Below are 27,110 nucleotides of genomic sequence, written 5' to 3' on the forward strand. Positions count from 1 at the left end.
TCCATTAATTGGAACATACCCTAAAGAGACTCATTGCCAGGAAGCATGTACAAAAATATACATAGCAGCCTTGTTCACGAAGCAAAAATATAGAAGTAATGCCAGTGTCTATCATAGGAAAAATGAATAAGTAATGCCATATTCACACAATAGATTATAATGCAGCAGTGAAAATGAATTAGTACACAAGAATTGATTCTGTTTAAATTTTTTAAATTTACAAAAAACTAAGTACAGCATTATGCCATTTTTCAAATAAAAAATTAAACAATATGTTTAGAAATACAACATATAGGAGTTTTTGAGACCAGCCTGGCCAACATGGTGAAACCCTGTCTCTACTAAAAATACAAAAAATTAGCTGGGCGTGTTGGCGTGCACCTGTAATCTCAGCTACTTGGGAAGCTGAGGCAAGAGAATCACTTGAACCCCTGGAGGCAGAGGTTGCAGTGAGCTGAGATCATGCCTCTGCACTCCAGCCTGGGCAACTGAGTAAGACTCTGTCTCAAAAAAAAAGAAATACAATATATGATACGTGTGTGTGTGTGTGTATGAAAGAAAAAGATAAACACAAAATTCGGGAAAGCAATGTTTTAGCTGATTCTCCAGCTGTTTCAAGCTCTCAGCCTTCTTGGTTTCATGTGGGTGAGTGGGTGATATGACTGATTTTGGTCAACCATTTAGCAGAGATGATGAGAATAATGTCTGGGCAAAGAATGTAATTGTCAGTGTGATATTTTTCAGAATACTCACACACTTGCTCTCCATTTCCCTCTCCTCCTCTTCCTCCTTCTCTTCCTCCTGCCCCACACCCCATCCATGTCTCTGGAATGACATCTGATGATATTTGAGATGAAGGGGAGCATCATGCAGATAGATGCAATGGTAGTAGTAATTTTTAGTTTGGGTTTGGGTCAGGGTTTCATGTTCATGTTTGTATATATGTGTGCATATGTGGGCATACATATGTGCATGTGTAATGTATAGGTATATATGTATGTATTCCAGGGAAGCTGTGCAGAGGAGACCTTTAGATTGGGCATGCTGTGAACAAGGTTTGGTTGACTCAGTGGTGGGGAAGGGAAGGTCATTTCAAGAACTGGGAAAGTCATGTGCAAAATGCAAGATATGACAAATTCTGGTATATCCAAAAGACGACAAGAAGTTCCAAGAGGCTCAGATGCAGACGGTGTGGGGCAAGTGGCAGGACTGTAGCTGGAACATACCTGGCTCCTTGCTGAGGAGCTGAAACCCAGGGGTCCACAGGGCCTAGCTAATATTTATGTGACCAGCAGTCCCTTCCTTGTGGTTTTTTTCCCTATCATATTTCTGCTCAGTTGCACCAAACCACATTGATTTCAGCATGTAATTATTTCCACATTAATATTTTTCAATACCCAAAGCTGGCATGAAACTCTACTTACTCCTAGTGCTGCCAGGGACACAAGAATTCTCTGCAAAGACATGTTATAGCATCTGGAAAAGGCAGGGGGTTAATTGGGTCCAACCATGCAGACTTTTCCCAGGAGTCTATTTTGACTTTTTCCCACAGAGCTCGCACCCTAGCAGGGAAGGAAGAAAAATGCATATGTGCCATATGGTGTGATGGGTCAATAGTGGAAGCAGAATGTAAGGCCCCTGCAGCAGGGAGCAGAGTAGGGAGGTGTCCTATCAATTGGAGAACGCAGGTCATTTGAGCTGAGTCCTGAAGGAAGAGTGTCAGTCACTAGACTGGTAGAAATAAAGAAGTTCAGTACCATTAAGAGCTGGTGAAGGGATGTGGTACTGTCATGCATGGTGAGTGGGAACATAATTTTGGTATAACAGCATAGAGGGTGATTTGCCAGCATCTATGAAAACCTTTAATACACACACCCCATGACCCAGCAATTCAACCTCTTTATGGCTATATTAGGGAAACACTCAAGAAAGCGCATAGAAAGACATGTACAAAGTCACTCACTTTGGTCTTATTTGTCATAATGCAAAATTGGAAACTAAAGGACTCTGTCTAGGAGAATGGCTAACTATAAATGGCAATGGTTTGCATATGCAATAAAACATTCATTTTACAAATGATATGTACCCTGATATGGAAAGATCTCAAGAAATATTGTTGAGTAGAAATCCAAATTTTAGAATACTACATAAAGTATGATATTATTTGTGTCAACATACTCCCACACATACACAGGCACTCACCCAAAACACTATTATGTATTCTATATAATTTCTATGACGATATATATATATTCATATGTGTGTATAAGCATATGTGACATGTATAAACATGTATGTCTAAACACATGTACATGTATAAACACATATGAATATGTTTCAGAAAGATACTCACCAAAATGCGAGAGTAGGTTTTTCCTTCAGGTAACATAGAGATATAGGGAATTGGTTTGCAATGAAGACTTTAACTCCAATGCAGGGCTCTGTGGAGGAGTGCTCAGCTTTGAAATTAATGACAATGGACAGTTAGGGACACAGCTTTTCTGATGGCTGATGGAGAGGTCTGGAAGGGCGGGAAACACCTGTTTAGAGAAAAGCCAATGGTACGTGTTATTCTATGCATGAAGCCATCCATTTGGATGTAGAAAAAGAAATATTTTATTCACCTGGAATCCAGGTAGCATATCTAGTCTCACTCAAGGGGCACAAGTTTGAGGCTTACTGAGAAGATACCCAGAGAGGCTGATGAGGGAGAAGGAGCCTGTGCCTCAAAGGCAGCGTATAAAGTATATGCTGAGCTCTGGAATGGGACAAAACATTCTGTAGACTTGGCAGAGTAAGTCCAGGCAGACGATGAGCACCAAGATCATCTGGGGCCACTGCCCTGCTTCCTGTGATCTTTCAGCCAAAGCAGAATCTTACCTTGCCAGGGCAAGATCACATGCTACTCTGATTCCAGCATCTAAGGCAGGCAACAGTATTCTCATTCCTTTCTTTTATAGTTACCTTCTATTTGTGGCAATTGTAGTGATTCCCTATAGCTGCATAACAAACATAAGGGCTTAAAACACATTTATGATTTCATACTTTCTATGGTCCCTCTGCTTCAGGGTCTCTTACAAGGATCCAATCAAGGTGTTGGCCAGGACCGGCATCTCATCTGAAGCTCGAATGGGAAAAGATCCTCTTGCAAATGTGTGTGGTTGTTGGCAGGATTCAGTTTCATTTGGGTTATTGACTAAGGACCTCTGCTTCTTTCCGGCTGTTGGCCAGAGACATCTGCCCTCAGTTCCTTGACGAGTGAACCTCTCTATAGGGTGACTTTCTTCATCAAAGCCAGCAGAAGAAAGAGAGCCAGTAGAGAAAGTCTGCTAGCAAGATGGAAGTTACAATTTTGTGTTACAAATGGTGAAATTATATCAGATTCCCATTGCCAAGTTCTGTTGATTCAAAGCAAGTCTCTGCTCACACCCACACTCAAGGGGAGAAGGTTATGCAAGGACATAGTACCAGGAAGTGGGGAACCACATTAGAGTCTACAATGACAATTATAATTATTTTCTCATTCAATTTAGTGATATACAGTTTCTATTTTAATAGATTTTTTTAACCAAATAAGAAAAATAAATTTAAAGAAAAATATTGAGTCCACGATAGCAAGAATATATGTAGTGTCTGATAATGATAAGCGTCATCAGAGATTGAGATATATATTCAGTGATATCAGGATATGCTAATCATTTGTTCATTGACATTTGTTTATTATTTGTTGTTTATTGACATATTTATTTACTTATCTGCTCATCCATTCATCCATCTATTTACTCACAAACTACAGTGTAAGTATCCCAAATCCAAAAATTCAAAATCTGTAATGCTCCATAGTCTGAAACTTTTAAAGCATCAATGTGATGTTCAAAGGAAATGCTCATTAAAACATTTCAGATTTGGGATTTTGGAGGTTTGGGATGCTCAACCAGTATAATGCAAATATTCCAGAATCTGAAAAAAATCCCAAATCGGAAACACTTCTGGTCCCAAGCATTTTGGATAAAGTATATTCAACTGTAACAGGATATCTTCTTGTCTTTTGAGAAATTTGGCTTAGTGATATCTTTCTAAATCCTGGCTGCACACTAAAATCCCCTGGAGAGCTTTTTTAAAAATACCAATGACCAGGGACCATCACAGACATATTGAGTTAGAATCCTCCCTGTGGGGACTAGGGAATTCGAATGTGCCTCCAGAGTTGTGGTGACTTCAGGCCATCGATCCATTTGCAGCAGAATTGCAGATAGAAGGATTGTTAAAGATACAGGCAGCAAGCCCTACAACCATAAATGAACCAGCACATTCAACTTCTTTTTTCCCTAGAGAATAGAGTCTCCAACAAGGTGGCTGACTTTGAGGAAGAGACAGGCTGAACCCTACTCACCTCCCATTCTTGTTCCTGGTCTTTGAGATTATCCCTGATTTGTAACTTGCCTTCTAGCATGAACTCTGAAATTGACTTTCAGTTAAAATGCAAGCCCCAACTCTTCCTCTGCTTTGCCTTCCCAGAGACTGGAGACAGGCTATTCCATGTTATATCTGCATTTCATGGCTGAAGTCGCTCCATATCCAACTAAATGCTGTGTCTGCTGCTCCGGCCAGGGCTAAGAGTATGCAGAAGCATCTTCAGCAGGTCAGCCTCAGCCTTTACTGCCTTGTCAATACCTGGTAGCAATGAGATGGAGGCCTACCGGAGCCCAAGCCCTGCTTAGCACACCCATCTGCTGGTGGCCTCTTTGGGTATACAAAGTGAGTGTGTATACATGTGAAAATGTGAAGCTGCATATCCAGAAGGAGCCATTTATTAATCATTTATTTGTTCATTTATTAAGCACCTATGATGTACCATGCTCTATTGTAGGTAATATCGATACAGCAGTGAACAAGGCAACATCTGCCATTATGGTGCTTGATTTCAGGTGGGGAGGTGCCAGCAGTAATGTGAACCAACTAGTAAATTAGATAATTCCAGATCCTGACCAGTGCCACAAAGTGTGCTGAAGAAGATAAAGCAGAACAATGGGAAAGAGCGATGGGTCAGAGGCTGTTTTTGGTAGAATGGTCACAGAAAGTCTCTCTTAGAGATGATCTATTTTAAAGACAGGGTCTCACTCTGTTGCCCACCCTGGAGTGCAGTGGTGTGATCATGGCTCACCGCAGCCTCCAACTTCTGGCCTCAAACAATCCTCCCACCTTAGCCTCCTGAGTGGCTGGGACCACAGGTGTGCACCATCACACTTGGCTAATTTTTAAAATTTTTGTAGAGATGAGATCTTGCCATGTTGCCCAGGCTGGTCTTGAATTCCTGGGTTCAAGCAATGGGTTCAAGCAATCCTTCTGCCTCAGTCTGCCAAAGTTCAAAGTGCTGGGATTACAGGGGTTGAGCCACGACACCTGGCCTAGAGAGGACTTTTAGGTTGCGTATAGAGGTCACAAAAACCGCAGGGATGGGCCAAATCAGCATCATCTAATAGGACTTTCTGTGATGATGAAAATATCCTATATCTGCACCTCCAAGACAGCAGCCACTAGCCATTTGTAGCTGTTGAGCACTTGAAATGCAGCTCGTGTAACAGAGACATTGAATTCTTAATTTTAGTAAATTTTAGTTAATTTAAATTTAATAGCTACTTGTGGCTAGTTCCTTCCATATTGGACAGCACAGGTCCAGACATTTAATATAAGAGCTGAATGACAAGGAGGAGCCAGCTGTACAAAGATCTGGGGAAAGATCACTCCAGCATAAGGAAATATCAAATGCCAGCTCCCTGCAGGGAAAGGAATGTGGAGTGTTTGGGGACACAGAGAAGGTCGGTGTTGCTGGGACTCTGTTGAAATGGGATATGAGGTTGGAGAACACACCATATAGGGCTTGTAGTCCATGAGAAGGGACTTAGTTTTTGGAACACGATGAGACATTTTTGAAAGGATTTCAGCACAGGAGTGATGTAATAATAGCAATAATAACAACAACTAATGCTGAGGTAGTTTTATTATAGGGTCTTTATCTATATTGGCTTACTCAATCCTCACAATAATAGTATCAATGAAACATTATTCTTATCATGAAACTATTAATTTTTGATTTAAAAAACTAAAAGCACAGGGAGGTTAAATAATATCCCGGATCGCATACACTGCAAATAGCAGAATTAGTATCTAAGCCCAAGCATCCGACACTAAAAGTCCAGGATCTCAGCCACTATGCATTTCCTGCCTCCCTCTCAGCTAGCGTGGGCTTTTGAAAACTCACTCTTGCTCAGTGTGGGTAATGGCATTTAGAGGAACAAGACAGGGAGAGATGGGCCATTAGAGTAGTCGAGGCTGGAGAAAGCAGTGCTGTAGATAGCAAAGTGGCAGAGGAATGATGGAGTGATGCAAAGAAGAAGTTAAATTTAGAATGTGTTTTAGAAATAGAGGCAGCAGACAGGCTGACTAGATGCACTTACTGGATGTGCCGCAGGGTGCGTAAGGAAAAAAGGAATCAGTGCTGATTCCTGGGTTTTAGGCTGAGCAATTGAGTGGATGGGGGTGCCCTCTCCTGAGGTTAGGGAGCCTGGAGTGGGCACGACCTGGCGGCTGGGGGAGGGGAGGGGATGCTGCAATGTGTGGTGTGTTAGGAGATCTATTGGGTATAATTATCTGCCTCAATTTGGGCACATTTTTCTTTCACCTATCTTTTTCTTCTCCCTCCTTTCCTTCTCCTTCTCTTCTTTTCATTATTTCTTCCGTCATTCAACAAGTATTTATCGAGGTCTACTTGACGCCAGGCACTATGTGACATGCTGAGAGCACACAAACTATATAAAAGTGCAAAATCATCTTCCTTCTTAGGAGCTTGCATTCTTTAGGAGACAGATGGACTCTACGCAAGGCAATGAACATATGAACAAGATAATTTCAGATAACAACGAGCCATAGGAAGTGATCAGAAAAGGCTGATGTGAAGGAGAACGTTTTTAGGTGGGGTTCTTGGGGTGGAGGATTGCTAGCTGAGGAGGTGACGTTTGCACTGAGACCTGAATAAGAGAAGGAGCCAATTATGGGAAAAGCTGAAGGAAGTGTGTGTGTGTGTGTGTGTACGCATGTGTGTGTGTGTGTACGCATGTGTGTGTGTGTGTATGTGTGTGACAGACACTCTACAGAGAATTAGTGTGCATGAGTGCCTGATAATATAAGAATCTTTATAGCAGAGTGTGTATGCATGTGAATACCTCACAAGGTGTATGCATCTCTCCTTTTATGTCTATCCATCATTCCTCCATCTGTTGTATGATCAGACTGATTGGTTTAAAAATCTGTTTAGTATTTCATGCACCCCAAGCTGTGAAAGCCAGGTCTAAATTCAGGCACAGTAGGATGTACTAATTAATTTATGATTATATTTTACATCATTAAAGCTGAAGCTCTTGATTTGGGGATGCAAGTATCTGAAGGAAACAGTTCAAGGACAACGTAGAAGGCTCTAGCCTGGGCACTCTGTAGAAAGGTCATTCTTCTTCTACCTTAGCCAAATGTAGAGGAAAGGGGGCTCCTGGCTGAATTTACTCAGCAGAAAGTACAAGTTCCCTTCAACACTAAATTTCAATTGCAACAAAACTCTAGAACTGGTGCATGGCAGTGCGGCAGAACACACTTGCTCTTCACAGGAACACTGACACCTGTCATGCATATGGATGAATGTTTCCGTGTTGACTGACTTATTTTACAAGTTTTTGCAGCCAGGCATGATTGACCCCAGCAACGCTTTCACCAATAAAATCTCAGGTGCTTTGACTGAACATTGTCTGTCTTGCTGACCAGATCTCTTGGATCACAAGGAAGAAACACGTACAAATTATTTATAAATAGGAAAGTTCATTTTAAGGATGCACATGGGCTAAAAATGAAATGACCTCACCATCAGCACAGGTCCTAAGATGACATTCTCTGAGAATACACAATGAAGAAATGGTCTTCCTATGTAATAACAACAATAATTAACACTCGTACTGAACAGTTAATTCCTTTCAGGCACCCTGCTAAGTGCATCCTAAGCACTAACCCTTTTGATCCTGATAAAACATGCTCTGAGACGGATCTTGCTCGTGACTGGAATGGTGTAAAATCATTGCATAAAATGGGAATTGTATATGATGAGGAAACTGAGGCTTGAGGTGGTTAAGGAGGTTTTCCAAAGTTATTTAGAGAGAGGATGGCAGAGCCAGCATCCCAAGGACAGACAGCGACTGAGTCAGCTGTGGCAGTTCTAGAGATCTTCAGCCAAGTAGGTAAAAGGCGGAGTTTAGGAGGCACAGCTACAAGCAGTCAATAAACGATGCTCTGGGCATGCGTCTAGTGGAGCTTCCATCAGGAGAATATGGTAGTGTCTTGAAAGGCAGGTGGAACAAAGCAAAGGGTGGTGCAGGAAAAGGCAAGACCTGAATGGAAACCTGGCAGATTGGCAGTCACCTTGTTAAAGAGTAGTGTCTTTATTGCTCTTAGGCTCAGAATTGTGATGGTCCTTGCTGTTCGAGGCTGCAGGACTCAGACACACAGAAGGGTGACAGAATAAGACTCAGCAAAAGCAAACAGGGCTTGGATCAGCAGCAGGATGCAGATGAGAAGGAGGGCAGGCTGGCAGCATCCCCGAGGCAGTGGTGAGCTGGCACACAGCTCAGAGTGGAGTGTGAGGTGGAAAGATCTGGAGCACAGGCTTCCCAAGGGGAGCCCTCTGTTGTCACTGTCTTTTCAACTGTGAGCACGAGTGCCTGTGCAGACACACTGAGGCCTCAGTAATCATCATTTAATTATTGCACCTGCCCTTTAAAATGCTAAGACCAAGGAAAGAAAACACAACAAAATAGCTAACAGATGTTGGTGCGTGAGGTTCTGCAGAGGGGCACTCTGTGAATGTTTATGAATAAAGTATCAGCAAAGTACACACCAGGTGAGACCCCCAGTCACGGGCAGGTGAAATTTGTTCCATAATCTTGTTAATTCACAATCAGGGAAAATGTTGTCTTAGAACCCTGGAGTGAGACAATGCAATCACAAAAGAGAAAGGCGTAGAGGGAGAGTTGCCAGGATAAGGACAATGATGGAAGCTGAGGTTGTAGGTAGGCAGTGGTTTAGCTTTTAGATCCATGCTACCCGACGTGTGGACTTAAGAATTATTGCAAGAGACCTCCACATCCCTATGGATACTAAACATTGAGTATAAACTAAGTAAAAAAAAAAATCACATATCAACACGCATGCACACGCAGACACACACACACGTGGCAACCTTTCAAACATGTCGATTCAGTGATGATTCAATCACAAATGCATTTTAAGGGATTATTGAATTCATAGTCACTCTCTGTCCATATGTGCTTTCTAAATCAAATGATATAGAAGAGTTTAATTTAATCATATGGTGGTCTATTGATATTAAAAACCAATGAAAGATTTTTAAAACCAGTCATATTGGTATTAAAAACCAATGATCACATTGCAAAAGGTCAGGGATGACAGAAAGAAATAAAAGGAATGCCTACAGTTTGAGGCATGGGCCCAGTGGAATGACCAAGCCCTGCCCAGTACTGAGGTTTCCCAAATGCTTGGGCACCTCAGGTGGTAAGGAGAAAGAGATTTCTAGTAATTCACTAGGATGTATGCCGCACTGAAGCTGTTTGGTGCTGTGTGACTGGGTTGCATCAATGTCCTTTTGAGAGGTGGATTTCTGTCAATCAGAGCCATCAGTTACATAAAGGCACATGTATGATGCAACCAGTAATAGTCTTGTAGATTAAGAATTTGAACAGGGTCAGGTGCTGGGGCTCACGTCTGAAATCCCAGCACTCTGGGATGCCTAGGCAGCAGATCGCTTGAGGTCAGGGGTTCGAGACCAGCCTGACCAACACAGTGAAACCCTATCTCTACAAAAAAATACAAAAATTAGCTGGGCGTGGTGGCAGGCACCTGTAATCCCAGCTACTCTGGAGACTAAGGCAGGAGAATCGCTTGAACCTGGGAGGCAGAGTTTGCAGTGAGCCGAGGTCGCGCTACTGTACTCCAGCCTGGGTGACAGCGTGAGACTCCATCTCAGGAAAAAAAAAAAGAAAAGAAAAGAATTTGAACAGGGCTCTTCTCCTTTGTCTACGGAGCAGACAGGGATGTTGGTACCTACATACGTAGTGTGCACCACTATGCTAGCAGTGATAACATGAGAGAGCGTTACCAAGACTTTCTCCGCGCCAAGATGCCTGATATCTTTTCCTATGAATAAATAAGAGATGTTATTATCCCCCTTTGACAGAGGACAAAACTGAGGATCAAAGACAAAAATGAGTTGCTCAAAGCAAGTATGGTTCAGAGACAGAACCCAGAGACTCAACCCTTCCTTAGCCTCACACCTCTGTCAAGATGAGGATGCACCTGGTCAGCCTCCAAAGGAGGTGTCTGTGGGCTCTGGAATTCAGTTAACCCTTGGCCAGTGATTCCCACCCTGAAAGTCTTTGACCACTGTGAGTCCTAGGAGATAAGGAGAGACCTCTCAAGCAATTTGTACTATTTCAGAAAATGAAAAATTCTTTTTTGATACTTTTTATTTCAATAGTTTTTGGGGTACATGATTAAGCTCTTCAGTGGTGATTTCTGAGATTTTAGTGCACCTGCCACTTGAGCAGTGTATGCTATACTCAATATGTAGTCTTTTATCCCTCACTCCCCTATCCAAGCCTTCCCCCAAAGTCCCCAAAGTCCATTATTCATTCTTATGCCTTTGCACCTTCATAGCTTAGCTCCCACTTATAAGTGAGAACATACGATATTTGCTTTTCCATTCCTGAGTTACTTCACTTAGATTAATGACCTCCAGCTCCATTGAAGTTGCTGCAAAAGACATTATTTTGTTCCTTCTTATGTCTGAATAGTATTCCATGGTGGATAATATATCCACCATCTTTACTATTTTAGAAAATGAAAACTTGTTTTTTTGTTTTGAGACTTTTTTTTAATTTATTTATTTTATTTTTTGCTCTTGCTGTCCAGGCTGGAGTGCAATGGCACAATCTCTGCTTGCTGCAACCTCCAGCTCCCAGGTTCAAGTGATTCTCCTGCCTCAGCCTCCTGAGTAGCTGGGATTATAGGCATGTGCCACCACACCCATCTAATTTTGTATTTTTAGTAGAGATGGGTTTAGGGTTTCTCCATGTTAGTCAGGCTGGTCTCCAACTCCTGAACTCAGGTGATCCACCTGCCACGGCCTCCCAAAGTGTTGAGAGGACAGGCGTGAGCCACTGTGCCACGCCCAAAAACTTTTTAAGGGCAAGGTTTTGCTCTTTGTTTTATCTTCTAATACTAGCAGAGTGCCTGCCATGCTGTAGTTGCTAAATTAATGAACAAACGAAGAGTTTTTTTTCTGTAGTTTTCTTTTTTTTCTTTTTCTCTCTAAGCTAAGATTTATTTCAGTATAATGACTGGTTTTCCTTTAAGAAACACTAATAAGCAATTGTATATAGTTCTGATATATAAAATAATTTTTTAAAAATTGTAATTACTTGGATAAGTAAAGTGGGTTCCAAAGCTCAGATCCCATGAAGGAAAACATATGTAGTACAAGAGAACAATATGGAAATCTGTTAAGAGCATGGGATAGAAGGCTTTCAACCCTCTGTGATAGAATTCTATGTTCTCATGAGGTATTCAGACATGCCTGTGACCCCTACACACTCTTCTGAGCACTAGAGAAAGTGCCACATGTCCTGAATCCACCAAGACAGTTTCTTTTTGGAGCCTGCCCCAAGAACGTAGATGTGGGGACCTTCTATTACATGTGACCTGCTCTTGACTATTGAGGGAGTGGAAACACCATTAGAGTTGATGAAGAACTACAAAGTCCTCTTTATACTCATTTGAGAGAGTAAAAACTACCTTTGAAAAGCTATGAGCCAACCTGCTACAGAGGTGGAAATGGCCTGAAAAGGGCCTTTCTCTTTTCTAATTTTTATTTGTCTTTTCTTATGTCTCTGGACACAAAGTAAGAGGAACTGGCCCCATGGCATAGGCAGTGTCCTTAACTTCTGATCCTTTGAGATAAAGTCCATCCAAAAGCAGTTTATGATGCTTGGGTGTACTCAGAAGAGCATCATGAACATCATTTGTTGAAATAGTTCTCAAAGTTGAATCTATTCTCATATTCTCTCTCTTCTTCTTTCTGGTTGGTAGCTCTTCTGAGAGTCTGCTCTCTCACCTTATTTGTTTATGATGATGTCTTCAGAAATTCATCAGTATTGTTTTTGCTTTAGCACAGAGGTCTCCAAACTTTTTGGCACCATGGGCCAGTTTTGTGGAAGACAATTTTTCCACAGATGGGGGTGGAGTGGGGATGGTTTCAGGATAAACTGTTCCACCTCAGATCATCAGGCATTAGTTAGATTCTCATAAGGAGCGTGCAACCTAGATCCCTTGCTTGCGCAGTTCACAATAGGGTTCACGTTCCTATGAGAATCTAATGACGCTGCTGATCTGACAGGAGGTGGAGCTCAGGCGGTCATGCTCACTGGCCCACCACTAACCTCCCACTGTGCAGCCCCATTCCTAAAAGGCTACGGACCAGTACTGATCTGCAGCCCAGCAGTTGGGGACCCCTGCCTTAGTAGAATCATCAAGAAAAGCATGGAAATAATTCAGCTCTGTCTTCACATTATACCCAGAGGGGCAGTCAAGCCTTCATGTCCAGTGTCTACATCAAGCCTTCTATGTCCTTAGTCCTCACTGTCTTCCTGTTCATCTACTCCCTCCTAAACTCCTACACTCATCACCTGGCTGGGACAGAAATAGGGCCCAAGGCTTGAGCACTCACAGGCATCTTCAGTTTTCTTATCTCTCGGTCATTCTGCTATACCTGCCTGGCACACGCCTCTAAATGTACACCTGGACCCTGTACGCTGAGTAGATCATTGTCAGTTCAAATTATAATTTCCAACTTCAGCTAGATACTCAGTGCATGTTGCTAATTATCTTTGGTAGAACAGATAAATTTCTCCTTAGCTCTTAGGTTCCAAGAAAGGTTCTTATGTTCTAACTCAAATTAAACCTGGCTTGAAACTCATGTTGTTACTTTGAACAGAAGTCCTTTACCAGTCATTATTCAGACTCGCCTCTGTCACCGCTTGTGGCACAACCCAGGGCCATAAGAGAGTGTCCCTCATCTTCCCTTGGTCACACGAGGCTTGACTTTGTAGATGTCTGCACACTCTCTGAGTCAATGTTGGCCAGAAGGTCTTCAAAAACTTAACGCCTAGTGCTCAACCACACAAAAATCCACAAAGGAATTTTCCCATATCCAGAGCTCTGTGTTAAGCAATCTCAGATATTTGCTGTTTCAGGAGCTGGCATGGAGCCTGCAGATTGTCTCAGTGGTATAACCACACCCATAATAATGATAGCAGACACTGATACAGCACTTATGATGTTTTGTGCAATAAACATGAACTCATTTCATTCTTAAAACAACCTTCTGAGATATGTGTTACAATTATTATTATCATTCCATTTTATGTACGGGAAAATCTAGGCACAGACAGGCTAGGTAACTTGCCCAAAGCCCCACCTGTAAGGAAGGGCACAGCCTAGATTAAAATCAAGGCGGTTTGGGTAGACAAGTCAGGGCAGTTTGGTTAGATCGGTTAAACTCATGGCTCTCAACCGGGGCTCATTTGGACCCCCAAGGGAGATGTGGCAATGTCTGCAGACATCTGTGGTTGTCATGACTGGTGGGTGCCATGGCATCTGGCGAGTAGAGACCAGGGATGCTTCTGACCATCTTAAAATTCACAGGACAGCCTCCACTACAAAGAATTATCCATCCCAGAATGTTGACTGTGCTGAAGATAAGAAACCCTGGGTAAGACCTAGATTTTTGAAACATGAAGACCTCTCAGTGGGTTTGTCTAGGATGCTGTAACATCTTTTTTAGTCCACAAAATAGAGAATGTTCGCCTTCCCTGGAGATAAAAATTAGCCAGACCTTTTCATAAGGGAATAGCTGCCCTCTTTGGCAATGGGAGTGTGTGATGGTGGTGGTGGTGGTGGGTGGGGTGGTGATGAGTCCTCTGTCTTCCAGATGAGTCTCTGGAAGCAAAATCAAGCATAAGATAATTTCTCAATAGGTCTTCATAATCCATAAATTGTTAATATATCATCCAGCTACATTCTGTTCCCTTTTCAGTCCCACTCCCAAGGTCCTTAAGCTCAGCAATCGACCCTACTCTTCTGTCATTGGGAAAATCAAAGCCATTAAGCAGGAAATTCCTAAACGTTGTCTCCTTGATCTGGACCACATCCCTGCTGCCATGCATTAAGACCTGGTAAACTTTCATGTCTGCTCCAGTCACTGTGGCTCATGCCAGTACTCTCAGGACTTTGGGAGGCCGAGGCAGGAGGATTGCTTGAAGCCAGAAGTTTGAGACCAGCCTGGGCAACATAGTGAGACCCTTACTCAAAAGAAAACAAAATAAAACAAAATTCATGTCTGTTGTTACGAGGGATTCTTTCCCAGAGTAAGAATATTGACAAACCCTCATTTCTCCACCTGAAGTCACTGTTCTGTCTCCTCCTCCTGCCTCTATTTCTGTTCTGGGCCTTCCTCTCCTTTGACACATTGAATAGGGTTAAGGAGCATTGGTTCTGCTGGGTTTCAGATCCTGACTCTGCCACATACGAGCTATATGATCTTAGGCAAGACACTTAACTTCTCTGAGCCTCAGATTATTCATTGATACCATGGGGAATAATGAGTATCTACCTTCTCAGCCTGCTTCAGTAGGGCTATTGCCGCTACAACCTCAGTGGAATGAATGTCTCTGACAAACCTAAACCTTCTCATCCTAAAACACGTGTACCTGCCTGGCACAAACTTTAAAACAACAAATATTGCTAGAGACCTCAGTTTGAAAATTTCTCCCAATGTGTGATCATGTGTTATTTAAACCTGGGATGCATCCTTCATTTTCTCTCAGTATTTGAATTATTTGTGCATCTTCCAAGCCCAGCTCCTCTTTCCCCTTCTCCTCCCATTCTTCCTCTTATCTTTATTTCTCCTTATTTTCCCTTCCAGTCTCCTTCATCCTTTGCTCCTCCTCTTCCTCCTTTCCTCTTCTCTGTCCATTCCTTTCTGTCTCCTCTCTTGTAGGCATGTGGCAATGCCACTGAGATTTGGCACATATCATTCTGTTTGATGGGACTGCAAAGACATCCCATCTGAACCACAGATCATGTTACTAAATGGGATATACAGACCTTTCCTCCCAAAACATACAGTCTATTGAAGGGCAGGGACCACACCTGCTTTATTATCAACATATACCCCACAGTTGGTACGTAATAAGCACCAATACATACTCAGTGGAATTAACAAGGGACTATCTATTAACCTGACCCTCTTGTTGCAAAGAAATTGGAAGTCCAGGAAGGGAAAGTCCATGTTTTTACTTAATTCAGCAAGTTAGCTATTAAGTCATAACTATAACTCAGGATTCCTTCTTTCTTGGCTGCAATTTTACTGAAAGCCCTAGAGCTTCAGGACCATATGTACAGATCCTGTTCTTGGGTTTCTGTTTAAGAATGTGGTCTCCAAATGGTTTGACTTTTTGCCTTCAGATTTTCAGAATTCATGAATTTTGGTTTGAAAAACACAATGAACTTTCCAGCATAACTGGGCAGGGCAAGGTCCCGGCTCTGCATCCCTGGACAAGGTTCTTTGTCTTTCTGACTCCAAGTTTATGCATCTCTACAATGGGCTAAGTGAATTGTATGGTACTTGTGAGACTTAACTAGGATAATATGTGAAATTGCCTTCCTCAGTGCTTGGCAAGTAAGCAGGTGCTCCATTGAATTTTAAGTGAGTTTCTCTCTTCTGTGCAGGGGAACTGGCCCTGCTTCACCCCATGCCCTTGCTCTAACCACCATCCTCTTGGGTTCATCAGCAGGGCTCAGAAAATATTGCTAATTTATGCACCATTTGTTCCACTGGATAATGCATTTGGGAAAATGTAAGATGCCCACACACCTGTAATTCAGGCAAGCCAAAGGCAAGCTCCACTCCTGACCCTTCCAGAGAGAATGAACACTTTATATCTAATACGGGTGATTGCTTTCTCCCTCGACATTCATGATAGTATCCATTTGCTTCAATTGAGGAGGCCCTGGAGAGAGATATCACAAATTGAATGATGTAGCTTGATCTGGCAAGAATTTCTAGGGATTCTGGTCTGGGTTTCTGTAACTCCCAGTGGCAAGTCAGGGATAGCTCAGCTTTGCACAACATACGATGTGTCTCCTTTTAAGATTCAACTTTGCCACCTACAAGTGACCTTGGTCTAGTCATGTAACCTTGCTGAGGTTTTGCTGTTTGGTTAAGCATTGTCAGGCAGTAGCCAAGAGCTTGGGCTATGGTGTCAGACAGACTTGGGATTGAATTGCGACTCCACCTCTTGTGGCTTTGGGTAAATTAATCCATCTCACTGGATCTCAGTTTCCTGATCCCTAAAGTGGGGATTATAATAAAACCTTCTTTTAAGAGTTGTTTTAAAAATTAATAGCTACTGCGGCCGGGTGCAGTGGCTCACACCTGTAATCTCAGCACTTTGGGAGGCCGAAGCGGGCGGATCACGAGGTCAGGAGATTGAGACATTCCTGGCTAACACAGTGAAACCCCATCTCTACTAAAAATACAAAGAAAATTAGCCGGGCGTGGTGGTGGACGCCTGTAGTCCCAGCTACTCGGGAGGCTGAGGCAGGAGAATGGCGTGAACCTGGAAGGCAGAGCTTGCAGTGAGCCGAGATTGTGCCACTGTACTCCAGCCTGGGTGACAGACAGAGTGAGACTCCGTCTAAAAAAAAAAAAAAATTAATTGCTACTGCATTGAGAACTTACCATATGAGAATCACTCTTCTACATATCAACTCCTTTGATCCTCTCAAACTCCCCATGAGAAGGGGTATTATTAGTATGATGCCTGGTTTTCAAATAATGAAATAGACCCATATTACTTAAGTTAAGTAATTTGCCCAGGATCACACAGTTAATCAGTGGATGCAAACTTGGTAAGTCTAGCTCCTGGAGTCTCTGATCTTAACTGCTGGGCTGGTGAGTCCATTGTCTGAAAATGCTTAGAGACGTCAGTCTAGCTTCAGAGTTTGAACTCTCAGCCTCAGAACATAGCATGGAGTGAGCACTCAGTGAATAGCTGTGTCAGTCCAGGCTGCATGTTAGCTATTGTTATTGTTTCCTCTGAGGACCCCAGAGGCTGACCTGCGTTCAAAAGTGGCTGTGCCCCACGCATTCAAGGTTGCAGTGAGTCATCATCGCACCAATGCCTTCCGGCCTGGGCAACAGAGTGAGACCCTAACTCTTTAAAAAAAGAAACTGGGCTGTTCTTAGCAAGGACCAGGAGAGTGCAGTGGGGACAGGGTGAGTGAGTTGGAGAGTGTCTCATAAACATTTGGGGCTGTGAGAGCAGATGTGTGATCTTGCAGAATGGTTCGCGCTTCAGGACTGTGTGTTGACGCTGATGTCACGGTTGCTCTGAGCGCCCAAGATACTGTTAACGAGCTGTGCCAAGCCCAGATGCAGTGTTTTCTCACCATATGGTCCATGCTGAAGTGCATGGTCTTTCAGACAGGGATGGGAGGAAACTCAGAAACGCTGAACCCCATGCATGGAACACCTACTTAGATAAGCCATGTCCTGCAAACTGCCTCAATTCTCCCGACTTCCAGGGACCGCGTATTCATTGGAATGTCATTTGTCTTTCATCCAATAACCACAAATAGTAATGGGGCCGCTAGTATGTGTCAGACACTATGTTTGGCACTGGGGATACAAAGGTGATTAAAACTTTGCCTACGTCCCCAAGGAACTGAGACTAGCCATGAAGGACATGGGAAAAAAATCATATTATGACATTATTCTAAGCTCTATAATGCAGATGGTTAACAAGGACTCTGGGAATTAGAAGAAGTTCATGAACATCTTTTTAATGAAATAAAACAAAATTTTTTTGGCATACCTAGCATCTGAACACCTTTCAGTTTTGAGAGCACTCCCAGCATAGGCAAAGGACAGTCACGTCTTCTTCTAACAAAGGTAAAGAGGGCACACATTCTTCTCCCTACTCCCTGGCAGGTGGAACTTGAGCACATGACATAGATGTCCACTTCTCATCGGGATCTCCCTTGGATTTCGGCCTCCTGCATCAACATGATTACTCAATCCCTCCACCTGGGTATGTAGGACATATCTCATATGACAAGTCTGAAATTAGGCTTGGTATCTTCCCCTAAAACCTGCCCTGTTCCCAGTAGTGTCCACGTCAGTAAACCGTGCTACCATGTAGCCACTGGCACGGGCCAACAATGTTGGTGTCATCTGTGATGCTTCTCTTTCTCTTGCACATACATCCCACCCATCATTAAGGACTGCTGGCCTTATTTTAAAATCGATTCCCATTCTGAGCACTTCTTTCTGTGTTGCCCTCTCCACCTACACCCAGACCCCCACCCTTTCTCTCTTTCTCTCCTAAAATGGTCTCTTAGCAGGTTACTTTCCTTCTATCTCTGCCATACTTCTATCTTTTCTCAGCAACGTTACCAGAAAAAGAAAATTAAGTGTAAATTGTATCATACTCCTCTGTGAGATATTCTTCCGTGGCTTCTCATCACATAAGGAAAACAATTCTAGTACATTTTCCATGGCCCACAAGGCCCTCCATGGTCTATTCCCTGTCCGTCTCTCTGAGCCTATTTTCTGACTTTTTTACCTTTGCTCACTCCCCTCCAGCATTACTGGTCTTCTTTCTGTTCCTCAAGCACACCAAAATGTGAAAACATGAGTATATTGCAGTGTCAGATGCAGTTAAAATGAACTTACTTAAAACCTAGAAGAGAGAAGTGAAATGGAGAGCAAAAGTGCCTGAAAGGTTGGAAGGGAATAAGATCCAAAGCCTAGGTTAGCAAGGGTTTTGGTCCTATCCACAGGAGAGATGCCTCCTCTAATCTTACAGGAAGGGGGAGACCAGCATGGTTTGGAAGTAGTTACTGGATTGGAGGCCCAGGTGAGACCCCTGGTGAGATGAAGGTGGGGAAAAGGAAGATTGGGGCATCAAAACCTATCACAACAAAAACCTAATATTAGGACTGGCCTACACTTAGGAGTGGAGATTAATGGCTTGTCATTCACCCATCTATTCACTCAACAGATAGGCACTGAGAACCTGTTATTTGCCAGGGCCTGGTATTAGGCACCGATCCTGGTGTTGAATTACTTTTGCTCAGCCACTCAACTTAGAAACAACATACACATTTAGTGAGACCTTGAAACAAATCTTTAGCTTCTGCTCCTGTTTCCTTCTCTGTAAAACTGGAGTAATAATGATGCCTGCTCTGCTGATTTAAATAGTTCATTGTATGATGCTATAAAGAGCTCTTTATGTATCAGCTGCAGGAGCTACACTGGTAGCTTAGTGGAGGAAGGGACTGCATCGGTTTTGTTTACTGTTACATTCCCCATACGTGACCATTTATGGAATGAATGAATGACTATAACTGTTTCAGAATCAGTTTAAGGAAAGGGAGCTTTGTCCTTCACAGATTTTAAGCAACTACTGGTTATCTTCTTACTGACAAAATAACTGGATAACTCATGCCACATTGGTTGAATCGTGACTCAATGAGAGTCTCCCCATGTGTGCCCCAAATGCAGAAACTCTCCTAAAGTATATACTTTTCACATTCATGGGTAGCATGATGGTCAAAGCTATTTAGGGTCCTCTGCTCCCCTCTACCATCTCCAAAGCCTTCAGCAATGCCTTTTCTTACTTCCTTTTGCAACAAGCAGTGAGCTAGGCACACATCTACTCTCCTAAATCTACCAGCTTATACGTTGGGTACCATTTTGTCCCAGACACTTCAGATAAAAGACTCAAGATCCACAAAGATCTTGATAGGTTGTCAATCAGCTGAAGTAAAGGAGATGAATTTGAATGGCACTCAATGCAAAGAGAAACGTTGAGGTCTAAGAAGGGAAAGGTGAAGAATGGATGAAAAGAAAAGTCAAGCAGCTGCTCCTACACTAAAAAAAAAAAAAAAAAAAAAAAGCAACAAAATAAACACACAAAAATACATCAGAGGAACTAAAATCTGGAAAAGGCCATGTCAAAATAGCTATTATCAGGTGATGTGTTTTTGCATCAAGATTTATCTAATATTTTTATAATCAGATATGAGTTGCTTAATAAAACAAGGGAATGTATCTCTCCACTTGAAATAAAAATAAGATGTCAGTATATTTCCTATACTCAGGCTGAACTAATGGTAGCTCCCTTGTTGCACACCAGCCTCCAGACCTGGAAGTGCAATTGATGATATTGGCATGAATTAGAGTATACTTTTTTCTAGATCAGTTCCTTAGATCCCATGTTTTTCAGCCTTTTCCATTTCGTCAAATGCAGTATTTTTTTTTCCTTGCCCTTCTGTAAGAATTGCTGTAAGAATAATCCTGATTTTGGCCAGCTGGCTTAAGTTATAAAAATTCTAACATTGAAAGGGCACGATCCTAAGTGATTTACCTGCATTGTGACATTTAATCTTCGTTAAAATCCTGTGAGGTATGGCCTTTTATTAACCCTGTTTTCTTTGATGAAACATTAAGGTTCAAAATGGGTTAAATAACTTCATCAAGGTAGCATGGGTAATCGGAACTCTTAATTCAGGCAAATCTGATTCCCAGGGGCTGCACTCCTTAGCCCTGTTCCTCCAAATTAGACAAATTGATCTGTTGAGAACCAAACAGACACACACAAAGGCATTCAAACTACTTTGGAGAATATGTCACTCCAAGATGAGCATGGTTGTTTATGGCCAGGGCTATTGCTTTGATCTGAAAACACCACGCTGCCCAACCATTACACCCTAACGACATCCAGCTCTTTGTGAATTTCTCTACGAGGCAAATTCCTCTTGCCTCATAAAAGTGCTTGCCGAGAAAGCTCAAAACCGAGTTGCAATTAATTATTGACAGAGCATGTGAATTAGAGATAAAAGAAAAGTCATTCTTTCTCCACACGCGCGATAGTAAATAAATTTAATTATGGTAGGAGAAGCTAGGGGATCTTCGTCTGTATTAAGTTTTATTAGCTAAGACATTTAAAAGCATGTCATCATAACAAAGAGGTCTTGTGTAATCCTCAATGTACCACTTTGGTGCAAGGCTGGAAGTGAATAGATTTAATGGAGCACATGGTGGCAGATGGTCTGCTGTACTGACAGGTATTGAACAGGTTTATCGTCAATTAACTTTGGTCTACATATGCCTATAGCAAATTGACTGTATAATGGCATTCTAAGCTTCATTTTATCATTGATAAGCCTGCCTCATTGAGATTAGGGGAAAATGGCATCAAACCCCTTTAATATTAATAGCTTGGAACTCCCAAATAAGATAAGGCTACTCTGGAGGCAAACTTGGATGGAGGAATGGGAGTGGAGGAGCAGCCTTAGCAAGGGAACCAAGAGATGCGGACCCTGCTATGGGATCTGTCAGTGGCTCGCTGGCCAATTCTGAGAGCAAAGAAAGAATAAAATCCCATAAAATGAACCAGACCTAGGCTAGATATTTCATCTTATATGTCGTTTTATTCTCAATTGAATTTATTTATTTATTTATTTACTTCTTTATTTATTTTTAGATGAAGTCTCGCTTTGTCACCCAGGCTGGAGTGCAGTGGCGCCATTTCAGCTCACTGCAACCGCCGCCTCCTGGGTTCAAGCGATTCTCCTGCCTCAGCCTCCTGAGTGGCTGGGACTACAGGCACGTGCCACCACGCTTGGCTAATTTCTTTTTTTTTTTTTATTTTTGAGATAGAGTCTCTCTGTTATCTGGAGTACAATGGCTCCATCTCAGCTCACTGCATTCTCCACCTCCCAGGTTCCAGCAATTCTCCTGCTTCAGCCTCCTGAGTAGCTGTGATTACAAGTGCCTGCCACCACGCCCAGCTAGTTTTTATATTTTTAGTAGAGACGGGGTTTCACCATGTTGGCCAGGCTGCTCTTGAACTCCTGACCTCAGGTGATCCACCCACCTCGGCCTCCCAAAGTGCTGGAATTACAGGCGTGAACCACCGCACTGGGCCTAAATTTATATTTTTAGTAGTGACGGAGTTTCAGCATTTTGGCCGGGCTGGTCTTGAACTCCTGACCTCGTGATCTGCCTGCCTCAGCCTCCCAAAGTGCTGGGACTTGAGGTAGGTTTTAGGATTTTACAAATGAAGATAATAAGGCTCAAAGATGTAATTCAATTTGCTGAGGTCACAAAGCCTGTCTGTTTATTCCCCATCCCTAGGCTTCAGTTTTCTCATTTGCACAATAATGCCTTTGGACCAAGTCAGGGATCAGCAGACTCTTTCTTAAAGGAACAAGGAGTAAATACATCAGGTTCTTTGGGCCACATGGCCTCTGTGTTACCTCCTCAGCTCTGCTGTTTTACGGTAAAAGCAGCCTAGATGAATACGTAAATGAATGAGTGTGGCTGTGTACCAAGGGATGTTTATTTATAAACATTGAAATTTGATTTCTATATAATTTTCATGCATCACAAAATATTATTATTATCGTTTTGGTTTTTTTTTTGTTTCAACAACAATTCAGTGATTACAAATCATTCTTATCTGTGAGTTATACAAAAATAGGAGGCAGGAGGTAGTTTGCCAATCCTGGACTAGATAAGCTTTGAGGTCTTGTTGAGCTCAAAGATTTTCTAAAAACTACTACAACAATAATAATTTATTTAATGTATTGAGCTCTTACACATGCCAGCTTCATTGCTCAATGCTTTTTAAGCATTATCTCCCTTAATCCTTATACTACAGTGTGAAGTCAGTGCTATCATTATCTCCATTTCAGGGATTATACAACTAGTATGTAGAGAAATCAAGGGTGTATCTAGGTTAAACATAACTGGTAAGAGATAGAATAGCCATTTAAACCTAGGGATATATAAGGGATATAACGTTCCCAGGAGAGAATGCATATGCCTTATGTTGCCTTTTCTGATAATACATAGTCAAGATAAGACTATAGTCGGGAGATATAGGTAAGAAGAACTTCCAAGTGTTTATCAATTTTATTTGGTGGTTGCAAACTAGGTTGTTTATATCACACATTTTGTGCAAAGAAGGTAAGATATTTCTGGTTAGGAAGAAGTTAAGATATTTCTGGATAGGAATAACCATTCTCTTCCCTTTTCCTCCCTCTCCTAGAAATGTGATGCCCAAGACTTTGGATGGGCAAATAACCATGGAGAAGACTCCAAGTTACTTTGTGACAAACGAGGCTCCCAAGCGCATTCACTCCATGGCCAAGGACATCAAACTGATTGTGGTGGTGAGAAACCCTGTGACCAGGGCCATCTCTGACTACACGCAGACACTGTCAAAGAAACCCGAGATCCCCACCTTTGAGGTGCTGGCCTTCAAAAACCGGACCCTCGGGCTGATCGATGCTTCCTGGAGTGCCATTCGAATAGGGATCTATGCTCTGCACCTGGAAAACTGGCTCCAGTATTTCCCCCTCTCCCAGATCCTCTTTGTCAGTGGTGAGCGGCTTATTGTGGACCCCGCCGGGGAAATGGCCAAAGTACAGGATTTTCTAGGCCTCAAACGTGTTGTGACTGAGAAGCATTTCTATTTCAACAAAACCAAGGGGTTCCCTTGCCTAAAGAAGCCGGAAGACAGCAGTGCCCCGAGGTGCTTAGGCAAGAGCAAAGGTCGGACTCATCCTCGCATCGACCCAGATGTCATCCACAGACTGAGGAAATTCTACAAACCCTTCAACATGATGTTTTACCAAATGACTGGCCAAGATTTTCAGTGGGAACAGGAAGAGGGTGATAAATGAGGCTAGAGAGGCAGAAGAAGGCTAGTCAATAGCTAAGGAGGCTCCTTGCCTGAGTCCTTGAATACCGCAGCTTCTGCAGCTTCACTTGCTGGAGTGCCAAGTAGATCTCCTCCTCCTTCATGCAGCCAGGATTGCCTCCAGTGCTGTTAGCTTAGGCAAACAGGTGGATCCCACGGCATCCCCATGGAGGAACCAGGCCCATCTGGGCAGCAGCATCTGGTTGACCAGATGGCCACCAGAACCCACTGTTCATTCTTATCTTCTGCTAGTTAGTATAGCCTGAAGACAGAGGATAAATAGCTGTCAATGTCAGAGACAGTGCTATTAATGTATATGTGAGTGACAAAAAGGGTCTGCTTTATGGGGGTTCTCACTTTAGCTTGGGGAGCCAGGGTTCTAGCCCTGTATCTGTCACGGGCACTCTGTCTACACCTCTGCTTGGGCTTCTCTCCAGAGTGCACTTTGTGGCTGAGTGCTCCAGGACTCCTAGGGAGCAAGGTCCTCCCTCTAAGGTGTTTGTAGTCTTCTCTTTAAAGGCCTCATTCCACAACCCCTGACTTCCTCCCTCCCCACATCATGAAGGCAGAGGCATGCACATTCCTCACCAAACACACACACACACACACACGCGCGCGCGCGAAGGAAAATAAAAGCTGACACCCCTCAAAGCCTTCTTTCCAAGAGCCCTCTAAATGGGGTTGGGTCTCGCTCTTCATGAGTATCCTGGGTTGTGGAGAAGCTTAGCGTATGCTCTTGTGTTCAGATCAGGGCCACAGGGCTGCTCTAAGAGTAAAGTAATTGTAACTGAGGTCAGAGCTCTGAGGCTGGCAGAGATGAGTGGCCATATCTGGGGGTAAAAGAAGAAATCCTGTCCTCTTGGTGGGAGGTTGCCTTACCTGAAGCCCATCTCTCCCAAGCACTATGGTTCTGAGGCATGTTTTTGGGGGTGAACTCTGTCCCCTAGGTCCCCAGAAGGGCAAAGACCAGAAAGTTGACAAGTCTGTTATTAGGAGTAATCCTTAGCCATGTAATGGGGAGAGGAGCAGTCATCATTCTTCCAGTTTGCCCCACCACCACCACCTCGGGCTTCATTTTCTCTATTTAGAGATGGCAGAGAGTGGGGTAGTGGCAAGAAAGCTGACTCCATTCATCAGATCCAGTTTATGGGGGTTGGGGTGAGCAAGGACTGTCTGCAGACATCCCCATCAAGGGCTGCTGAATGAAGTGTCCCTTCCCATCAGTTTGATTCAATTAAAATGCATCATTTGACATAAAGCACTTGTTCACAGGTCTCCAAAACCGGGAATTGTTCTAGTAAAACTGGAAATTTATATGAGTGGGGGGAGTTAAATCTGTTCAGCTGTTATTAAACTGTCATTTCTCCCGCTAAATGAAAACTGTGTTATTATAAAGCTTAATGCAACCTGATTAATGGGTTTTGATGCTGTGTTTGTGTTGATCATCTCCATCTTCCCCCCTCCCCTGGAATGCCGGGAGCATCCTCTCTCTGAGACGGCCGGAAAGTCCCAGAGTCAAGAATGTTCAGAAGGTTCTGTCTGCAGAGCACAATAAATCTTGCAATAGTACAAAGCAGGTGGGTCCTAAAAGGAGTGCAGCTTTTCCTATCTTAACCAATCCCAGCAAGGAATGGACTGATACGCCAGATTCATAAACAGCCTTACAAATCATTTTTCCAGATAATAAAGCAGTTATTGAGCTGAAGGCAACCCATATACCTGCACTATCAATGCAAAAGAAGAAACAGATCAAAATGCATACATACACATTTGAAGGAAGAAAACGCACTCATTTTTAGAAGGGCAAACTGTGGGACTCATGTGGGGTTTGGTTTCATAAGCAGAGCAAGGCGTGAGTGAGTTTCAGTCCTCCCTACCCATCAGAGTCAGCCATGGAGTTTGTTCAAGCTTACAGCTTCCTGAGCTCTGTTTCAGATCTGTTCATGAATCAGAAACTCTAAGGCGAGGCTCAGGAATTCATCCTTTCACAAATATTCTTAGGGAAGCTGGAACTGAGAGCAACTGGAGGAAAAGACTTTCCTGTGTATTTCTTTGCCTCCTCTCCCTCCCTCCTACCTCCTTTTATGCTTTTGCTTTTCTGGGAATTATTTCCAAGGGAAGTGACCTCCACAGTGTCATGGCTTCCCTGCAGAAACGTGTGCTCTTTTGGAGTTCAGTGGCAAGAGGGTTAAGTGTTGCCCTTATAACTTAGACAGTCAAAGGAGAATCTGGTTGTAGCAATGCTTTGAAGAAATAAACGACCTATTAATCTAGCTTACTCTCATCACCTCCATTCTGGGCAGGCACATATTCATTTGGACCCTCAGTCATACCTACTCTCCATTTTCCATCTCCCTGGTTGTCTATGTGTCTTTAAAAACCCAGAACATCAAGACTTGCCTCCAAAACGTGTGTCCTCACATAAATACGTCCCCAAAATATGACAAGCAAATCCATTTTGTAATGTGGTTAGCCAATGGTGAATAAGCCATTTCACCTGGGAAATAAAAGTGGAGAAGCCCCCTTAAATTATTTATACATCGTTGCATACAACAGGAGGTTAAAATTCCCTGGAGAAAGAGGGCAGAGGGCTAAGCCTTGGGATCTAGGGGGTTTTTATATTTAATAGTGTTTGGTGGTATAGTTGAAAACTCGTGGTTCTGAAGAGAAATGCAAATTTGTCATGTTTAAGGTCCATTTTCTTCAGTGTCTACTCTAGCTTGATCCTGTCACTCTGGGAGTGAACCACTTAGCCATGTCCCCTTCTGCAATGTGGAGACTTGATGAAGGAATTATTTTCTATCCAGAAAAGCTAAGTCAACTTGCTGAAATAGAGTCAGGTTAATAATACTTCCGCTCTATTTAAACGTGAGCATTGCAACTCACGGGAGATTGAATTTTGTATTTGATTTCAATTAGCAAGGCATAAATTATGTTTAATTTTCTATCCCCCTCCTTTCCCTCAAATGGATGATTCATGGCTCTGGGAAGGCTGCTGCGTGTGGTTCAGAGACGGGAAAAGGAGAATTCATGCTCCCAAATAGTGCAGCTGTCATTGCTCCTGTATTCGTCTCTTTCTGCCAATATCATTCTGTACCTGAAAGGTGTGAAAACCTTGACTTAGACCTACGAGCTCAAAACACAACAATAATAATCAAAAGCATC

The 27,110-nt window shown here is 42.8% G+C and overlaps 1 protein-coding gene across 1 annotated transcript in view; it reads left to right on the forward strand.

Moving 5' to 3' along the window:
• The window catches only part of HS3ST4 (heparan sulfate-glucosamine 3-sulfotransferase 4), a 441,443-nt gene extending 416,089 nt beyond the window's left edge, over positions 1–25,354 (forward strand). Inside the window, exon 2 of the mRNA XM_028841288.2 lies at positions 23,292–25,354. Coding sequence (XP_028697121.1) covers positions 23,292–23,928 — 637 coding nt within the window. The 3' untranslated portion in view covers positions 23,929–25,354. The remainder of the gene's footprint in view (positions 1–23,291) is intronic.
• Positions 25,355–27,110: the final 1,756 nt, after the last annotated feature.

Source organism: Macaca mulatta, chromosome 20 (genome assembly GCF_049350105.2).
Source record: "Macaca mulatta isolate MMU2019108-1 chromosome 20, T2T-MMU8v2.0, whole genome shotgun sequence".
Classification (NCBI taxonomy): domain Eukaryota; kingdom Metazoa; phylum Chordata; class Mammalia; order Primates; family Cercopithecidae; genus Macaca; species Macaca mulatta.